General features: G+C 51.7%; 3 protein-coding genes across 3 annotated transcripts; 2 read left to right on the top strand and 1 right to left on the bottom strand.

Annotated features, from left to right (window-relative positions):
- The first annotated feature begins 3,763 nt into the window (after positions 1 to 3,763).
- PARS2 (prolyl-tRNA synthetase 2, mitochondrial) lies at positions 3,764 to 5,173 on the top strand. Its single transcript, XM_009484085.2, has one exon. The coding sequence runs from the start codon at positions 3,764 to 3,766 to the stop codon at positions 5,171 to 5,173; it is 1,410 nt and encodes a 469-aa protein (XP_009482360.2).
- A 1,482-nt stretch (positions 5,174 to 6,655) lies between these two features.
- On the top strand, positions 6,656 to 14,620 carry TTC4 (tetratricopeptide repeat domain 4). Its single transcript, XM_075710361.1, has 10 exons — positions 6,656 to 6,727; positions 6,835 to 6,952; positions 7,093 to 7,254; positions 7,932 to 8,009; positions 8,837 to 8,961; positions 9,252 to 9,338; positions 10,251 to 10,465; positions 11,653 to 11,734; positions 12,885 to 12,967; positions 13,927 to 14,620. The coding sequence occupies exons 1-10, from the start codon at positions 6,656 to 6,658 to the stop codon at positions 14,024 to 14,026; spliced, it is 1,122 nt and encodes a 373-aa protein (XP_075566476.1). The 3' UTR covers positions 14,027 to 14,620.
- Positions 14,621 to 15,168: 548 nt separating this feature from the next.
- Positions 15,169 to 16,104, bottom strand: TMEM205 (transmembrane protein 205). Its single transcript, XM_009479428.2, has 3 exons — positions 15,975 to 16,104; positions 15,711 to 15,874; positions 15,169 to 15,468 (listed from the first exon to the last, which is right to left on the bottom strand). The coding sequence occupies exons 1-3, from the start codon at positions 16,102 to 16,104 to the stop codon at positions 15,169 to 15,171; spliced, it is 594 nt and encodes a 197-aa protein (XP_009477703.2).
- Positions 16,105 to 18,170: the final 2,066 nt, after the last annotated feature.

An 18,170-nucleotide genomic window follows, 5' to 3' on the forward strand; every position in this document is an offset into this window, starting at 1 on the left:
CCTGTCTGCTGATTTAGTAAGGGATATCAGCTTTCCCCGCAGACTGCGTCTCCTGTATAGCCTTAAACACTCCCGGTTAAAACAGCGCCCTGGCGAATCAATCCAAGATGGTTTTGTCCCTTTGATCAGCACAGCAGGCAGTAAGTCACTGATGGAAATGTGTTTCACTTCTGTGGCTCAAACAGGCAATAGAAATGGTGAAAGACAACCCTCCTGTCCTGAGCCGCCTGGTGAAAATCTTCCACTTCCTGGGCAAGCAGGAGGTGGCCAAAGGGATATGCAATGTGGCACTGGATGTCCTGCAGGACCTGCAGCTCAACTGGCACCTGGGCCCACCCGTGCCCGTGCCCGGGGCCCCCCGTGGGGCCGGCACAGCGTGCTGGGTGTCCGAGGCATGGGCAGGTCCCCTTCCCGCAGGGACCTGTCCTGCTCCTCCAGCCTCCGGGACAGCCACAGCACTCCTCCCACACAGCGTTTGCATTGCTTAATTGTGGTGAGAAACACCTACGGAGAAGTAATTGCCTGACAAAACCAGTGCTGGCTGGCCTGGGAGTGAAGTTGCTACCTGCCAGCCAGGCAATCTGGGCCAGATCCTGGCCCTGGCACTGAGCTGCTCAGGGACTTCCCCAGGTCCCTCTGGGCAAGATGCTGAGTCACCTCGCAGAAGTGGCTCAATTATTTAATGACTTTAAGGCTCCTAAATCACTCAGGAGCATCGAAAGTATGCTCTTTAATCCCAATTGTGCCCATTTCCAGCCACCTGTAAACAGGAGCGCACATTAGTGAGTATTTCTCATTATAGAAGAATCATGAAGATTTCTTCAAATCTCATTTTTAAATAAAACAAGGACTCATTCTGACTTCCTTATATTTAAATGGGATTATTTAACTCCTCATAAAATGAGGCTCAGTGAAGTGAAATCTCCTCCTCTAGTGGAGTACTTTAATATGTGCTTACAACTTCTCTTCAGAGATGTTTAACTTCCTTTGAGCTAGAGGCAGGAGGTGGAAAAGTGCAGTGTGGAGGTGGTCACTGGGTGCTGGGTGGTGTCTGCCTGCCAGGTTTGACTGGAGAGATCTTAAATGACATTAAAAAAAGGCTTTTGATTTCTCAGCCCTTCTTCAGGCACACTCCTATGGCCAAGCAGTTCAACCTCTGAACACCTTAGGGCATGCTGCCCCCATGTCTGAGCCTGGAAGGGGGAGTGGGTGGGCTAGTTGCTTTGAAGGACCCGATGATCACCAGCAACCAAATTTACAGCCAAGGTCAATGGGATGAGCAGTGTCTCAGGGGCTTGCACGACTTTTCCTGGTACTGCTAACCATGGGGTCATGCTTTGGACACCGAGGTGCTGGTGCTGGGGAAGCTGGCCTGGCTCTCTGGTGTAGCTTGGCATGGCCAAGGAGCTGACCTGATGCATGCTAGTGGTTTGTACTCACATCATTTCATCACCCATCCTGCCACTGGGCACAAGCTGATGAGTTTCCTCTGGTCTCCAGATCCACATGAAGATGTATCTGCAACATCTGGAATGCACCAAGGTGGACTGGGCCTGGTGCTTTACAGAAGGAAGCACATGCATGCTAAAATGACCTCAAAAGGGTCCTCACGGTTTGTCCGTGCCTGAGGACAAGCCTGGACATGGGCCAGGTGAGGATGGGCACATCATACCCGAGATCCTGGCGAGCTCCTTGCAGTGTCCCCAGGTTTTTAACTCTCAGCCCTAAAGTTAGACCACAAAGACTGAGGGGTCTGCCTCTCCCTCCTGTTGGGCTCGGTTCCAGTTAGGTGCAAGGCAGACGGTGAGGTGCAGCAGGGCTGAAGGCAGGAACAGGGAACAGTGGGATTGCTACAGTTAACCTCAGCCTTAGCTGGGAGGGAATTCAGAGAGCTTACGGGAGTGAAGAGCCACCTGGAGCCAATCAGTGGGAGACATTAGACACAAGGATGGGAGCAGGACTCCAGCCCCGCATGTACACTATGGACACGGTGCTGAGAGCAGGTCAGGCACACTCTATTGCGCCTCTCCCCAGGGCCCGATGGGGAATGTCATCCTCAGAGGCAGCCGTTGGTCTCTTTCCCCTGACAGCCCTATTTTGCCCTGCCCTCCCTCTATTTACTATTTTTTACTATTACATAAGCATAGACGTTGTGCAAGAACTGTTCCTGGCGGATGAAACTCCTGGACAAAGACATGGAGTTTGACCTGCATGACATCATACCCGAACTGCAGCTCTTCAGGGGCAAATGCCTGTGGCTTAAAAGCCAGGAAACACTGGTCATTGAGTGCTTCAAGCAGGCCATCAAACTGGACGATGCAGGCTCCACTGAGAGCCTGCAGTGCCTCCTGGAGCCACTGCTCGTGCTCTTTGGTCAGAAGAAGCTGAAGATGGAAATGGTGATGCAGGAGGTGGAGCAGTGGGTTAAGAAAGCCAAGGAGAAATTCCCATGGCAGCGCCTGCAGCAGGAGCTGAGGGTGGTCTGCCGCAACCGCACGCTGGAGGTGACCCAGCTCTCCAAAGCCACGATCAGCTGGGGGAGGATGGCGCTGGTGAAGCTGCTGTTTGAGACAATGAAGGTCGGAAAAATTTCTTCACGGAAAGGGTAGTCAAGCATTGGAACAGGCTGCCCAGAGAGGTGGTGGAGTCACCATCCCTGGAAGCATTCAAAAAACGGGTAGATGTGGCACTTCGGGACATGGTTCAGTCTAGTCTACCCTTGATTGGTTTAGTGTGGACTTGGTAGTGTAGGTTAATGGTTGGACTGGATGATCTTAAAGGTCTTTTCCAACCTAAACGATTCTATGATTCTATGATTCTTCCAAGGGCAGGATGAGCGAGTGGTCACTGTCCCTCCAAGTTGTCAGGGTGGCAGCAGGTTCTGCAGGGTGGCTGTCTCCTTCATGAGCTGTCAGGACCTTCTCAGTTTTCTAAGACCTTGTTAATTAAAAAAGCAACAGACAAATCCCTTGTGGTGCTATCCCTGTAAGAGCCCTGTTGTCGCTCCGCCGCCCCCGGCACTGGCAGCCATTCCCCAATACCCCCTGCTCACAGACAGCTGCCCGCTGAGCTCCCTCCGAACCTCCAGCTCCCGCCCTGGGCAGGCAGCAGAGCCTGGGGTGCCCCCCCAGCCATGTCCCCAGCCCCAGGATGGCAGAGCCGGCAGGCGAGTGGCTCCTGCTCCTGCCCTCGCTGTGGGCGCTGTTGGGTTTTGGTGATACCTGCGCTGGTGGTGTCACACCAACAGCCCCGGCCCGGCCCGCCTCAGCTCCTCTGCCCCCCCCGAGGACTCCCGCCTGCTTTCACACGATCCAGCCACGGGAGCTCAGCACAGCCACGGGGGTGCTGCGGCCCACGCCGGGTGGGAGCCGCCAAAGCCCCGCGGGGTCACCCCTCGGCGGACCTCCTGCTGCGGGCCGCCCTGCCCGCCCGGCAGGTGGCGCCCGGCCCCGCGCCGCCGCCATGCCGGCGGAACCATAGAGCTCGCCGGCCGGCGGGCCCCGCCCCGTTGACTTCCGGCTTCCGGCCGGTTGCTGGTGGGATCCCCCACGTGACGGGAGCTGCGGTTCCTATTGGTTGCGTCGGCGGGGCGGGGCGCGCCATGGTCTCTGCGGGCGGGCTGCGCGCGGCACGGGCGGGCGCGCGCCCGCGCCCACGTAAGTGAGGGCACGCGCGCGTGCAGGGGCGCGGGCGCGTGTCCGGGCAGGGGCGCGGGCGCCTGCGCCGCATTCGCGCGTGTGCGCGTCCACGTAGGGGCACCGCCATGGAGGGCTTGCTGAGAAGATGGCGGCTCCCGGCGCCCAGGGCCTGGCGGCGGGGCTGCAGGCCCCGGCACGGCCCCGCGGGCAGGGCCAGGCGGCTGCTGCTCTCGCAGCTTTTCCAGCCCCACAACCTGCAGGCGGGCGACGAGGCGGGGTGCGACGGCAGGGCCGGGGAGCCCACCTGCCGGAGCCAGAGGCTGATGCTGCGAGCGGGGCTCATCCACCCCTCCGGCCCCGGCTGCTACTACTACATGCCGCCCACCGTCCGCGCCATGGAGAAGCTCGTCAAGGCGATGGACGAGGAGATGCAGGCCGTGGGCGGGCAGAAGCTGAACATGCCCAGCCTGAGCTCGGCGGAGCTGTGGCACGCCAGCGGCCGCTGGGACCAAATGGGGCCGGAGCTCTTCCGGCTGGCGGACCGGCACGGCAAGGGCTACTGCCTAGGCCCCACGCACGAGGAGGCGGTGACGGAGCTGGTGGCCGCTCAGAGCAACCTGTCCTACAAGCAGCTCCCACTGCGCCTCTACCAGGTAACCAGGAAGTTTCGGGATGAACCCAAGCCCCGCTTCGGCTTGCTGCGCAGCCGGGAGTTTTACATGAAGGACATGTACACCTTTGACACCTCCGAAGAGGCGGCTCGGCAGACCTACGACCTGGTGTGCGACGCCTACTGCAGCCTCTTCAACCGCCTGGGCCTTCCCTTCGTCAAAGTGCGGGCTGCCACGGGCAGCATCGGCGGCACCGTGTCCCACGAGTTCCAGCTCCCGGCAGATGTCGGCGAGGACAGGCTGGTGCTGTGCCCTGACGGACATTTTGCAGCCAATGTGGAAACGCTAAACAGGGAGCAAACGTCTTGCCCCACCTGCGGAGAAAAACTCACCCAGACCAGAGGGATCGAGGTGGGGCACACCTTTTATCTGGGCACCAAGTACTCCTCTGTCTCCAACGCTGTCTTCTACTCCCCTGAGAACAAACCCCAGCTGGCAGAGATGGGCTGCTACGGCCTGGGCGTTACTCGTATCCTGGCGGCCTCCATCGAGGTGCTCTCAACAGAGGACAGCATCCGTTGGCCGAGCCTCATCGCGCCCTACCAGCTCTGCTTCATTCCCCCCAAGAGAGGCAGCAAGGAGGAGGAGGAGGGAGCCACGCTGCTGGAGCGGGTGTATGATGACCTTGCCGAAGCGCTGCCCCACCTCGCCGGCGACTCAGTGCTGGATGACAGGACACAGCTGACCATTGGCAAAAGGCTAAAGGACGCCAACAAGCTGGGTTATCCCTACGTGGTCATAGCTGGGAAGAGGGTTTGTGAGGACCCCCCGGTCTTCGAGGTCTGGAATCAGAATGCCAGCGAGGTTTTATTCCTCACCAAGGAAGGTGTAATTGAGTTGCTGAGTAAAGTGCAAGTCCCTTAAACTCCCCGTCTCTAAATCTCTCATCTTTGCTGCACTGAGTTTATCTGAACAGCCTTGGTTCCTTTTCAAGGACGTGCAGGTTGTTGACGATGGCTCTGGGTGAGCAGAGCCAAGTCCAGCTCATGTCAGAGCCAGCCTGGGTGTCTTGCAACCACACTGGGTGCTGGGGTTGAGCTGGGATCAGGCCACATTCCCCTGTGGGGCCAGGGGCATTTGTCCTTCTGGCTGCAGGGCCTCGCAAGCTGCTTTTACCGGTGCATGTAGCCTTGTGCAGCTGTGGGAGCACTGGCAGGGTCAGCCCCTCGCTGCCCGGCCATGGCAGATGGGCTGGCAGTGGCCACTGCCAAGTACACACAACAGCAGAGGCTGCAGGAGAGGGGACGGGAGGGATTCCCTCGCCCTTTTCAGGTGCCAATTTCTCAGCATGAGGGATTTTAAGGAGAGAAAGGAAGGCGCCTTTCCTCCATTTGCTGCTTCTCTTTGGAGACACCCAGGTTCTGTAAAGATGGAGGTTAATCTTACTTAAAGCAAAATGGTGAGCTCTAGAGCCTTGTTCACCCTGAAAATGCCATAGTGTTGCAAATCTGCAGGAGTCAAGGTGAAGAATGGTGTCAGGCATCCGCACGCCAGTCCTGCAGGTCAGCCCAGCTGGTGAGATGCCTGGATCTGCCGGGCTTGGGTGATGATGCTGTGCTTTCAGGGATGCAGCCTCCGAGTGGTGGAAAATCTTTGCAAAAAAATTAACAAGGAAACATGAAATTTGGGGACCTGCAAAGCCTGCAGGTAAAAATGTCCAGGCCGTGTTGTTGCGTATGGGCTGTAAGTAACCCTGTCCCACGGGGTGGTGACACCTGCTTGTACGTGCCTGCTGTGGCATGGGTCCTGCCGTGCCGGGCCCGGGGGCTCCCGTGGGGAGCAGCTCGCCGCCGTCTCAGCGGCACTGACCGGTGCCATCGCCCCATGGGCCTTCGTGTGCCTTTGCCACCCTGCCCCGGGCAGGGAGCTCTTTGGAGGGAGTCGCCCTGCCCCATGCCGCAGCTCCTGGGTCTGGGATCTAGAGATCACGAGCAGCCGCTGTCACGCAGGGCTCTGCGGCAGCGCTCCCGGGCCTGAGGGGCTCACCTGGCCCTTCCCCTCCCTGTCCCAGGCAGGACCGGCCCCGCCTGCCAGCCCCACGGGAGACACCGCCTCGGCCTGCTGCTGGAAGCGGGCCTGAGGCGCGGGGGGCCGGGCCTGAGGCGCGGGGGGCCGGGCCTGAGGTGGGGCGGGGCGGGCCTGGGGCGGGGCGGGCCTGAGGCGGGCCGGGCCTGAGGGCGCTGGGCCGGGCCTGAGGCGGGCCGGGCCTGAGGGCGCTGGGCCGGGCCTGAGGCGGGGCGGGGCGGGCCTGAGGCGCGGGGGGCCGGGCCTAAGGGCGCTGGGCCGGGCCTGAGGCGGGCCGGGCCTGAGGCGGGTGGAAGGCGCGGGGCGGTGCGGAGCGGCAGCATGGCGGAGGCCGGGGCGGGTGGCGGCGCGCCGGGGTATCGGGGCGCTCTCCACCCCGACACCTGGGAGCAGGTGAGGCGGCGGGGCCGAGCCGAGCCGAGCTGAGCTGAGCTGAGCTGAGCTGAGCTGAGCTGAGCTGAGCTGAGCTGAGCTGAGCGACGGTGTGTGTCTGCCCGCAGGAGCTGGAGTCCATCCCCATGTTCATGAAGCGGTGCCCGGCCGAGATCGACGCGGCGCGGCAGCCCGAGCTGGCCTGCCTGCAGTCCCTCCTCTTCGACGAGGAGCAGGGCCCCGCAGGTGGGCAGCCGGGGAGCGGGGGGGGGGGGGGCTGCCGGTCTGCCCCTCCGGCCCCGGCCCGGGAGGGTGCTTGGGGCGCCCGCGGCGCTGGGGGGCTGCGCCCCCCGCTCAGGCCCTGTGCCCCCTTCCTTCCCCCGCAGAGCTGGCCAGGATGTACAAAAACGAAGGGAACGAGTACTTCAGGGAGAGGGACTACGGGAGAGCTGTCATCGCCTACACCGAGGGGCTGAAAAAGAAATGCGAGGACCCGGAGCTGAACGCTGTGCTGCACACGAACCGGGGGGCTGCGCAGTTTTACCTGGGTAACGAGGCTGCGCCGTCCTGCCCCGGACGGGGCTGGGGAGGGGGCTCTGCGGTCCAAAATTGCTTTGCCTCCCCATTTTGAGTTTTCTTTTTCTTTACTTTTTTTTTTTTTTTGTGATACAGCATACTAAATAGCTTATTCGTGAGAAAAAGACCCGGCTCACTTCAGAGCGTGGCTGCGTGCAGGGTTTGTGCTTTGTTCATTGCAACTATTACTTGCTGCTCAAGCCTTGGTTCCAGGAGAGGGCAAAGCCAGTGGTTTTTGATGCTAAACAGATTCACAGGGTGATTGGAACTACAGAGGGATGCCCTGGCCTCAAAAATCTGTTGAAGCGACACATTCTATCACTCTTTCCTGGCCGTGTCCTCCTCAAGCTACCACCCATCCTACCAACAGCATCCGCGCAACAGGGAAGGTGTTCTTGGCCTTTTAATGCTGTTGTGTGTTGCAGTTGGGAGTTGGTTTGCTCACAGTGGTGTTACTTACCTCTCACCTGTATGATTGTTTCCTGTCCTTTTGCTTCTTGCTCTTAACTTGCTCTTTCATCCTCCACTTGCCTCACAGTGATTGTAGAAACAGCGAATTACAGAGTCTCACAAACTCTTTTGTCACCTTGGGATCTGCTTGGATTTTAAATATAAATGAAAGTTCTTAGCAGTTTTCCTTGCTTTATAGGTAACTACCGTTCAGCTCTCAATGATGCTATCCAAGCAAAAAAGCTAAAGCCCACCCATCTCAAAGCCATCATTAGAGGTAAGAGTTAAAGCACATGTTACTGCATGGAGCACAAGGAACATCATTTCAAAACAGCTTTGCACACGTTAAGGTTTTACTTACTATGCTGTTATTGTTACAAGCCCTGGAACAGACTGTTGTTAGATGCTGCTTTGTTTTGCTACACGTTTCTGTGTGTTAAATAACAGTGTTTATAAACCTTAAATTACTGTGAGTGTGCATCATACTTTGTTTCCAGGCAGCATTCATTTCAGAAAAGTGGCTACTGTATGAGACTTTTTTCTCTTGTTTTGTCAGCTGTTTCTCCCCAAAACAGAGCTCTGCACTTTGCTTTGGATTTTCAGTCACAACACTATTTTTCTGCTCTTTGCTCTTCAACTTCTAAGAGCATTCAGCTGTCAAAGAGGCATTGGACCTGTTTCTGTAGAGCACAGCATAACTTTTGCTGTTTTCGACAGTACTAGTTTTGGGGGGTTTGTTTCCCCCCCTGCATTTCTCACTCCATGGAAATGGCCACTTTATTTTTCCTTATGAGACAAATACTGATATGTTAATTATAATGATAAAATTTTGCTTGTAACAGACAGTTCTAGCATCATTCTGCTGATTTCTGTGACTAGATGAACAAATGATACAAGAACTGCTGAAATATCTTACATTTTCTTCTTAGATGAATAAACCCGCTGGTAGTCTACGATTGAACATGACCACGCAAGACAATAGCGTGCACTGCTGTATGTGCCTCTTGAAAGCACTAGGACTAATGGTGTCTTTATAATCACTACTTTGTGTAGTAGTTGTATACTGACTCCAATACTAGAAACTTAAAATCTTAATCCTTCCAGGAGCTCTCTGTCACATGGAGCTAAAGAATTTCTCTGAAGCAATAGCATGGTGTGAGGAGGGCTTGCGAATAGATTCAAAAGAGAAAAAGCTTGTGGAAATGAGAGCTAAAGCTGACAAGTTAAAGGTAAATATTAAGGCAGTTTAGCATCTACAATGCTTGTCACCTACTTTGTGTCAAGAAGCACTTTGGGATCCTCGGTTGAAGGGTACTCTGTACAAGTCTCTGTGTAGTGTAATATCCCCAAACAGAGTGGTGGTTCTGCGCAGTGTATGTTGTTGAGATGTGCAGGGGAAAGAGCTGCAGGGGACCCTTCTGGAGACATGAACTGATTTCTCCACTCATTGGCAGGGTAGAGCAGTGATGGGCATTGACTTGCTGTGTGTGACCATGGTGCAACCTTTTCTTACATATAGCGAGCTGAGGAGCGGGATGCAAGGAAAGCAAAGGTGATGGAGAAGAAAGAGCAGTGTCAAAAGGAAATTTTGCTTGCAGCAATAAAGGTGGGTTGGTGAGGGGTTTGGTTTTGTGTGGTTTGGTTTGGGTTTTTTTCTTTTTAAGAGCTCTCTTGTTTGACTCTAAGAGGTTGTTCTCATACACAGGCTAGAGGGCTAGAGCCAAAGAATTGAGTTAAAACCATGATTCCCCTTATCTGTGTGGCTCTAGCCCTAGCTCCCAGGTTTCCATATTTCAGGTAACAACTAATGCAAAATACAAACCCAGTGTTAGGAGATGGACTGAGCATCCAAGAGACTGCTCTGGCTGCTGGGCTGTAGCATCACACTGGCTCAATGAACCTTGCTTTCTGTGCTGCTGATGGGCTTTACTTCAGTGGAAGGATAGAAGATAACCATCCAGTAGGGTGGAGGTGGAGGAGAGAATCAGTCCTGGATCCTCTCCTTCCTTGGCAAGCGTTTGGGCTATGTTAAAATATTTCAGGATATTACATAAATCCAATCTCCTCTTCTGCAGTCGTCTTCCAAAGAAAAAGAGTGAGCTTTCTTCAGTTTTCTGAAAGAGTGGATGTTAGGAGCTGGTGCATGTAGTTGCACCCTAAAGTTATGCCTGCTAGGTCCCGAAGAACAGGATTGCAGGTGCATTCCTTTCCCCACGTTTTCTCAGTCTCTTCTCTCAGCATGTGGGCTCCTCTGGATTCCCACCTCTCCTCATCCATTTTACAACGAGTCTGGGTGCCTGGCTGAGGTTCTTGATTCTACTGGGAAGACTAGTCACCTGAGTCTGATACTGTAGGAAGGCTTTTGAAGGCATGTTTAAGAGCTGACTCATTAATAAGAATGACACAATTTGTCCTTTTACTGACTGCTAATTTTTTGCTCTTACTCTCCCCACCATACCTGTTTGGTTTTTGGTTGGGGTTTGGTTTTTTTTTTTTTTTTCCCCTTCCTCCCCTCCAGGAAAGAAATATCAAGCTGGTTCTTGAGCCTTCAAATGAAGAAGAGGAAATATCAGATGGCCTGGCTGAGATATCCTTAGATGGGTTCCACTCTGACAATGCCACGGGGGCAAAGGTGCACTTAGATGCTGATGGCAACCTGAACTGGCCTGTCCTCTTTCTGTACCCTGAGCACGGGCAAACAGACTTCATTGCGGCTTTTCATGAGAACTCCAGGTAAATGCACTGTCAGTAGCATTCTCGCATAAAGGAGATGTTTGAGCAGATGAGAACAGACAGCAAGTGAAACACTGCCATGCTAATGAAGTCATTCCAGATTTCTAATCTCATAGCTGACCCTGCTTTGGAGCAGGAGGTCTCACTAGATGACCTCCCAAGGTCCTTTCCAACCTGAATTATTCTATGATTTACAAGTGCCAGTTTAAAATATGAGGGCAAAAATCTCAACATTACATAAATTTATAGTGCAGAGAAACACATCATATTTAACCAGTGTGATTAAAAGGGGCTTGCAGTGCAAGCTTAGACCAGTGACCCATCCACATGTGTGCATTTTAGAGGTTCGTTAAGGAGCTGTTTTGAAGCCTTCCAAATATGGGGTCTCGGAAAGAGGATTAAACTTAAAAATTATAAAAAGCTTCCAAAAGGGACCTCTTGTAAACACCAGTGACCCCATAGTTTTCCATAGGGTTTAGAGCAGGCCTGACTGAAGTGCTGCAGACCTTTCAGACTATAAGCAAGTAACTGGCAAGGTGGGAATTCCACTATTCTTGATGTTAACTTCAGTTTCTGATCTTGCAATGTTAAACGAACTTGGGATTTGTAACTTTTTTTTTGTGGAGAGATATGTATTCCTCAGATCTACTAATAAGTTTAGGACTTAAAATTACAGGGCAAGCAGATTAGTAAAGTTGTGGTTCTGATATGGTAGTGTTCACTACGCCTTTTCGTGACCAAAGAAAATGAAAATGGGTTCTTAGAACAAATGGGCAACCAGCACCCCTGGAGTACCAAAATAAACAAGCCTCTGACATACAAGCATGTTCTGGGTACTCTGATCTGATGAAGCATGTTGCTGGTAGGACCATGTAGAAGGAAAATCAATTTTAGATGAAATGCAGGGTGTTTATTTTGACATATTTTTCAGTGTGAAAATGAAAAGTTAAAAATAATTTGCTGTTGCACTGCTCAAGTTTGAAACCAATAGCATGAGTTACAACAGGGCCTTGGTCTCATTGGGAAAGCAATGAGTTTGAAGGGAAGAAACTGTTAGTGATCTAAACTTACTTTCAAGCCTATTGTCTAATTTGCTGATGTATTTTTACCATCATTCAAATGCAACTGTACAAATTATTGAAGCTGAACACTTCATCTAAGCTAACCAAGTGTGTTTTGGCTTTTAGGTTTATTGATCATTTAATGGTGATGTTTGCTGAGTTACCTCCTTGGGATTTAGAAAGAAAATACCTTCCCAGAAATCTTGAGGTGAGACGTTTGACTTTCCTTCTATTTCAGGGTTGTTGTGTTGTGGTTGGTTTTTTTGTTTGGTTTTTTGTTTTTTTTTTTTTTTTCCTTGGAGTGATATTGAACAGCTTTGAGTGTATGAAAGCAATGGCATCATTACCTGTTTACCATACACAGATGTGAAATAAGGATTTGGAGAGCTACATTCACTTATTAACTTAAACGTTTTCCAGATGTGCTGACATGGACCCAGAATTCATTAATGAAAATTAAAGTTGTTTTGTCTTCCACTTATGTTGTATTTCATAGAAGGTATTTATAGATATTGCTTAGATTCCCATCTTTGTCATGATAATTAAGGTTTAGACCATCAACCTGGTAGGCTGCCAGTTTTTCAACTGCGTTCTTGTGAAGCTGCTCAATATAAATAAGAAAATACTTTAAAAAAACAAAAAAAAAGGTTATTTTCAGATCTAACTGAACTGCTTAAACCCTTAATCTCATCAAGACAATGTATGTCTAGTAAGGCTTTAGCTCATGTGGGATGTGAGTTGGTTGTGGCTATGGCAGGTTTGGAGAATTTTTCAGAAAATATACATAGAAGGATACAGATGTTTATTTTTCATTTTCCACTTCAGTGTCACATGTGCCAGGCAACAGCACAGCCCTTAGTGCAGTGAGCAGACAGGTCCAAAAGGACAGTGGCTGTGTGTACTTTACCAGGTTAAAAACTGGGATTATAGCTCTGTGTGTATGTACAGTCTAAGGCACAGTAGATGGATTCAAATCTCTTAAATCTACTCTGTTTTGTTCAAATATCTTTAAACCTACTCAGTTTACCTCATACCATTGCTGCATTTCACCTGTTAAAAAGCAGCCCATAGATTTGGATTGCTTCTCTGTAAAGCACAGGAACAGCTGGTATATTTTGCCTTCCTGCTGCCACTGCCATAATAAGTTATGCTGGTTTATACCAGCAGTATAAACAAAACAGTATAAGACAAAACAGTTTCTATGTTGCTGAAGTTAGCATCCAACACAGTTGGTTCAAGGTACAGAAGTTTGATAAACCTCTAGCTGACATATGATGTGCTGTTACTGGACTTTCAACAGCTTAGTAGTTTGCCTTCATGTATCTTAAGTATTTAATAACCCTCCAAAATTTTTTCAGCTCTATTTTGAAGATGAAGAAAGAGCAGAAATGTATGAGCTGAACCCAGAACACACGTTGCTACAAGTGCTGCAGCACCAAAGGTGAGACTTTACCTGTTTGTGTCCAGAGAGAGCATGAAGGCAAAAAGTATGAGTTTTGGGCAGTTTGCTCTCTGATTTAATCATCCTAATTCTTGGCACCTCTAAGTGGGAAAAGTGTAAAGCAGTGGGACTGCATGGATTTTGTCCCTGGCTTTAGCGACTTACATATTGGGGTTTTCTTTTTTTTTTTCTTTAAAAAAAAAAAAAATCAATGACTCTTTCCAGGACTGGGTGGAGTTGGGGAGGGGAGTTGGGCTACACACAAGCAGCAGCACAAAAGGGCTGTTTCAGACTCCATCTACACAGTGATACTTTAAAAAAAAAAAAAAAGGAAAAGGCAGCATATAAAGAGAGCATGTTGAAGGTTAACAATGCTCTCGCTGTTAATAATGCTGTGTGAGCAGCCCCCATCACAGCAGGCAGCACAGTTTCACTCTGAAACTGACTTTAAAGTGTTATGCAGTTATTCAGAGAGAAGAATTTGCTGTTTGTGAAGCCAAAAAGTTATTGTAAAGCCTGTGCTGTTAACTTGTTAACCATCTTGTAGCTAGCTGGAGAAAGCTTGCTGCACAGCACTAGTGGCTTGGTCTGTCACAGTGGGAACGGAGCTTTAGGTCCGCTGCTGTGGGCTGTGTCTGAACTGTCGCTCCATAAAACTCGGTGGCATGCATAAGCCCTCAGATTTCAGGCTGTAAGGGCAGTTTCAAAAGGAACCTCCTTCCAGAGGGAGAATAACAGCTGGTTTAATTAGAAGTAGCTGTTGGGAAAAGAGTGATTCATAGAACACTCCTCCCCAGATGTGTATAGTCCTGGCTATGAAAGGCTCTGCTAATCAGCAAAAAAGCTCGTCATTGGCCTTGGGGAGGTCAGTCTTTCTTGAGATGGGCGGAAGTCACTCACTTTGCATGATGCTTGGCCAGCTACAAGGAAGCCGAAGGACTCCCTTTGAATCTTTGCAGGTACTTTGTAAAGGCTGGGACTCCAACAGTTTTGGCATTTGTAAAGCGTTCTCCTTTCTCTAAGAAGTACTTCTCTGGCAAGAAGGTGCATCGACTATAATGAGCAAGAGTGAAACAAGAGGAATTGTGTGCAAGAGGCTGCTGTTTGTTATCCCAGCTACAGACTGCAAACTTCTGCTTGCACAAAAATACCTTGCACGCGTCAGGGGAGAAATGATCTTGGCACACAGGGAAACTTCCAGGAAAGCACCATAGGAGAATGAAGGGCTTACAAGAGGGGCTTATTTGTTTAAGAAGAAATCCAGCTGGCTTGCAGAAGGTCTCCTCTATGATAGGCTGCATGTGGTTTTGAAATAAACCTGAAGCAGTGCCAAACACTGGCTGCAGTTGAAGCAACAGCAGCTGGGAATGTACTGACTTACCTGTGAAAAATCACTGATTACCTGGGAGGTGGGCTGTAGTTGCTGGGGTTTAACAGCAGTGGTCTGGGGAGATAGCTGCCTGTTGCAGCGGGATGGATGCAGTCAGATTCCTGCCTGGGATTAAGCAGCTGCTGTTTTTTCACCGCTTGGCTCTGCTGCTGGCAAGGGTAGAGCAGAGCTCTTTGTTTGGAGCAGTGTGTTTTACTGATCCCTTTGCTACCTTACTGATTGTCCTATAGAACCTGGAAATAAACATGTCTATTTTAAGTAGACTGACTTCTGCCTAATAAATGAGACAATATTTTTTTTTCTCACCTCATGAAATACTACAAGCGAGTGACAAACAGTAATTCTAAACCCAAATAACAACCTTATTTATTACACTAACTGGTACAGCCAACATACAGGGTCTTCTGTGCTTCTGTATTAGCTGTCAGCATTTAATTAAAGTAATACTAAATCTCTCATTTCCTCCTCTTCCGCCATCTCTCAGTGATGGCAGAAATACACTCCACTTTTAGACACAACTAGTGCATGGGGCATTAAAAAGCTGTTCAGCCATAAACACTTTTGTTTAGATCATGGAGGATTTTTCTCGCTTCCAGAGCTAGAATCAGACAGCTCTAAAGAAAGTGTTTCCATTTCACTATTCCTAAATTTCTGTACCATGCACAAATACAGTTAAAAGTATCTCCATCTGAGGATGCTGAAATTTAATCTCCAAAGCTTAGGGTTACTTTGCAACAAAGCAGCAGGATGGCTCCCTTTTCCCAGAGCATTGGTTCTGGCCGGCCAGCCCTTGCCTCGTGGTGGCCTGCTCTCACAGGGCAGAGAGATGGGCAGCCAAGTAGTACAAGCTCCAGCCATTGCAGACGATGCAGCAGAGGTTGCAGAGGGAGGACAGAGCACGGTAGAGGGTGAGCTGGCCAGACAGCTGCCTGTAGCTGGGGTCGGAGGCGCACAGCTGCCTGCAGGACTTGCTGGTAAACAGCCCGACCTCCTGGCCGAGGCCGTGGCTGCGCTCGATGCGGTGCATGTCTGCCACGATGTCGGAGGTGACCTGCCCGAACCACTGTGTGTTCAGCACAGAAGCAGCGACGCAAACGAAGAAGATGATGATCTGCAGGGGGGCAACACTTGCCATGAACATCTCACACATGTGGTGGATTAAATTTCTCCCCCAGCCCCTCTTACACACAAGGCTCGCTGCAATCTGGATGCTAACTGGTTTCTTTTAACCAGAGCCATGTGCGGACCTCATCATCTTTTGCAAACCAGCCTCAGTGGAGCAGAGCGGAGCGGGACCCTGCAGAGGAAGGGATTTGAGCTATGGCCAGCTCGCGTTTTAAAGCGGGAGGCTACCTGGGTCGTTTGTTCATCGCTGAGCAGCTCGCTGGGGTGGTACATGGCAAATAGAGTCAGGTTGAGGAAGGCGCAAGCGGAGCCGATGTGGAAGTAGTAGGGGAAGAGTTCATGCTGGATGAAGCCGTAGGTGTGGCGAGGGAGGTGGCTGCCCATCACAAACCCTGCGAGGGGGGAGAGTGGGTAGGTCCTGGGGCAAAGCCCCCTGCCCTGGACCTCCCCGTGGGCAGAGAACCACGGTGGTGTGCATGGACCGCAACCTACCCGCCACGAAGGTCACCCAGATCTGCATTCCCCAGGAGGTGGAGAGGAAAACCAGGTGCAGCAATTTGATGGTGTTGGAGGGCTCCATGTCAGTCGGCATGGTTTCCTGGCTGGGGCTGGGTCCCTCCATGCTAGCCAAGCTGCCCGTAATTCAGCGCTAAGCTGCTGTTACTGCCGTCACCTTGCTGGATCCAGCAAACGCAGTTTAGCTTCACAAGCCCACTTATTCGGGAAGAGCTTTGGAGCTGGCACAGCCCCTTCCCAGCCCCACCACCACGCACCCAACTGGGCTGCAAACCCAGTTCTCAGGCCCCTTATATCTTAGGGGCAGGGCACTGCGTCAGCGCCTGGTAACTGGCCATTTCGGGTGGACTTTCGGCGAAGTCCAGCCAAAGCCCCATCTGACCCCTGGCAGCAGGAACAAGCAGAAAGTCAATAAAAGGGGAGAAGGAAAAGCCCTGACAAATACGCCTGCCCACACTGTGGCCATCAAAGAGGCCTCTTGGCCAGGGAAAAGTCCCCCTGGCTAAAAACAGCAACAGCTTCTGCACACTTTAACCAAAAAGCCTGGGGGCTTGTAGAAGCAGGGCCGACTCCCGGGCTCACCCTGCTGCCCCAGACCCCATGCTGGCACAGGCATGAGAGCACAGGCGGTGGTGGGGGGAAGGAAGCTTTGAAGCTGCTGCCTGCTCTGCTACAAGGAGCGCTTTGGAAATTAATTGAAACAAAGCTTCTGGGAGCAGACCATCAATTCTGCTGCCTGATTTGTTCCTCCTCCTCCCCTCGGCCAGCCGCCTCAGGACATGAATTACAACAGGGATAGCCTTGAGAGAGATGCTGCCATCTAATTACATCCCGGTCCCCCTGCAAAATAGATAAACATACGCTGTGGTTTTATATGTCAATTCCTATGTATTTATTTAGGCATCTATAAAATCAGGTCCTTGAAACCTTCTCATGATGGTAGCATCACGTACTGGAGAAGGTGCTTGGATCCCACCTGGAGTGCTGGCCTGTAAATCCCCAGCTGGCTTCATGGCCTTTTTTTTGCTGAAAGCTTCTTGGCATTTCTGGGATGCTTCCCTGCTCTGTCTTCCAGCAGCCTTGTCCACTGGATGATGGCAGGGACCTGGGGAAAGCAGCCATGCTCCATTGCTGGGACTCTGTTCCCTGCATCATGCTGTGCAGGAAGGCAGTGATGGGTGCTGCAGGCAGCCGGCACAGAGCCCTCTCGCTCCCAGGGTCCCAGATCTGGTTTTCCGAATCACTTGCCTCCGTGCAGGAATTAGCAGCCGAGAGCAGCAAGGCAGCTGGGTGCTTCTGTGCAAAGAAGCCGCAACCGGAAGGTTGTTCAGAGCAGGGGGTAACACCCTGCAGGAATTTCTTTTTTTTTAATGGGAAAAAGGAAAGTAGCGATTGATGGCTAAATTGGCCCCAGAGCGGTGCATTTGGTGGGGAGGGCAAACAGGGGGCTCTGGGAAAGGCTGGTAAGGGCAGGCTGCTCCCAACAGGCTCCAACGCACCCACCAGCAGCTCTCTCCTCCCTGGGAGCTGGCTGCGGGATGAAGCACTTAGGAGGTGGGTGCTCCAGGGGTGCTCCAAGCCGCCCAGTCCTGCTGTCCGCGCTGCCCCGTGCCTGAGGGCCAGCAGATGCTGCAGGACTGCAATTTTTTTTCCCCACCTGCACATAAACTACAAGAGGCTTCACATTGTTGCAGCTCTCTGTCGTGCCCCCTAGTCGCTCCCGCTCCATCACCCTGCACCCCCAGGGACCCCGCCAGGCCAGGGCGAGGGCTGACCATGGCCTCACAGCAGGAAAAAGCACAATATTTAAAGAGAAGGGGAGGTCAGTTGAAGTTTAATGTTCAGACGAATACATCATTCCCTGCACTTAATCAAGCAGCACCAATTTCTAATGGTAAGTAGAAAGGATGGCTCACATCCCGGTGATAAAAAGGCAGGATTGCTTGGAGTTTCAGGAGATAAGAGGGCTCTATAAAAATTGAATGTTTTGTACCACGTTCAGCTTGAGACGGCTTTATCTTGTGGTGATAGCACAGCAGGGGGAGGTCGGGGCAGCGCCGTGCCAGGCCTTGCACAGAGATGTTTATGATCTGAGATGGCAGAGATTAGGAGTTTACGGCTGCAGCTGGATCCAGGGGTGGGAGCCGCTGGCCAGTGCCCGTGGGAGAGGGG

The sequence above is a fragment of the Pelecanus crispus genome, chromosome 5 (assembly GCF_030463565.1).
Source record: "Pelecanus crispus isolate bPelCri1 chromosome 5, bPelCri1.pri, whole genome shotgun sequence".
NCBI classification, from domain to species: Eukaryota; Metazoa; Chordata; class Aves; order Pelecaniformes; family Pelecanidae; genus Pelecanus; species Pelecanus crispus.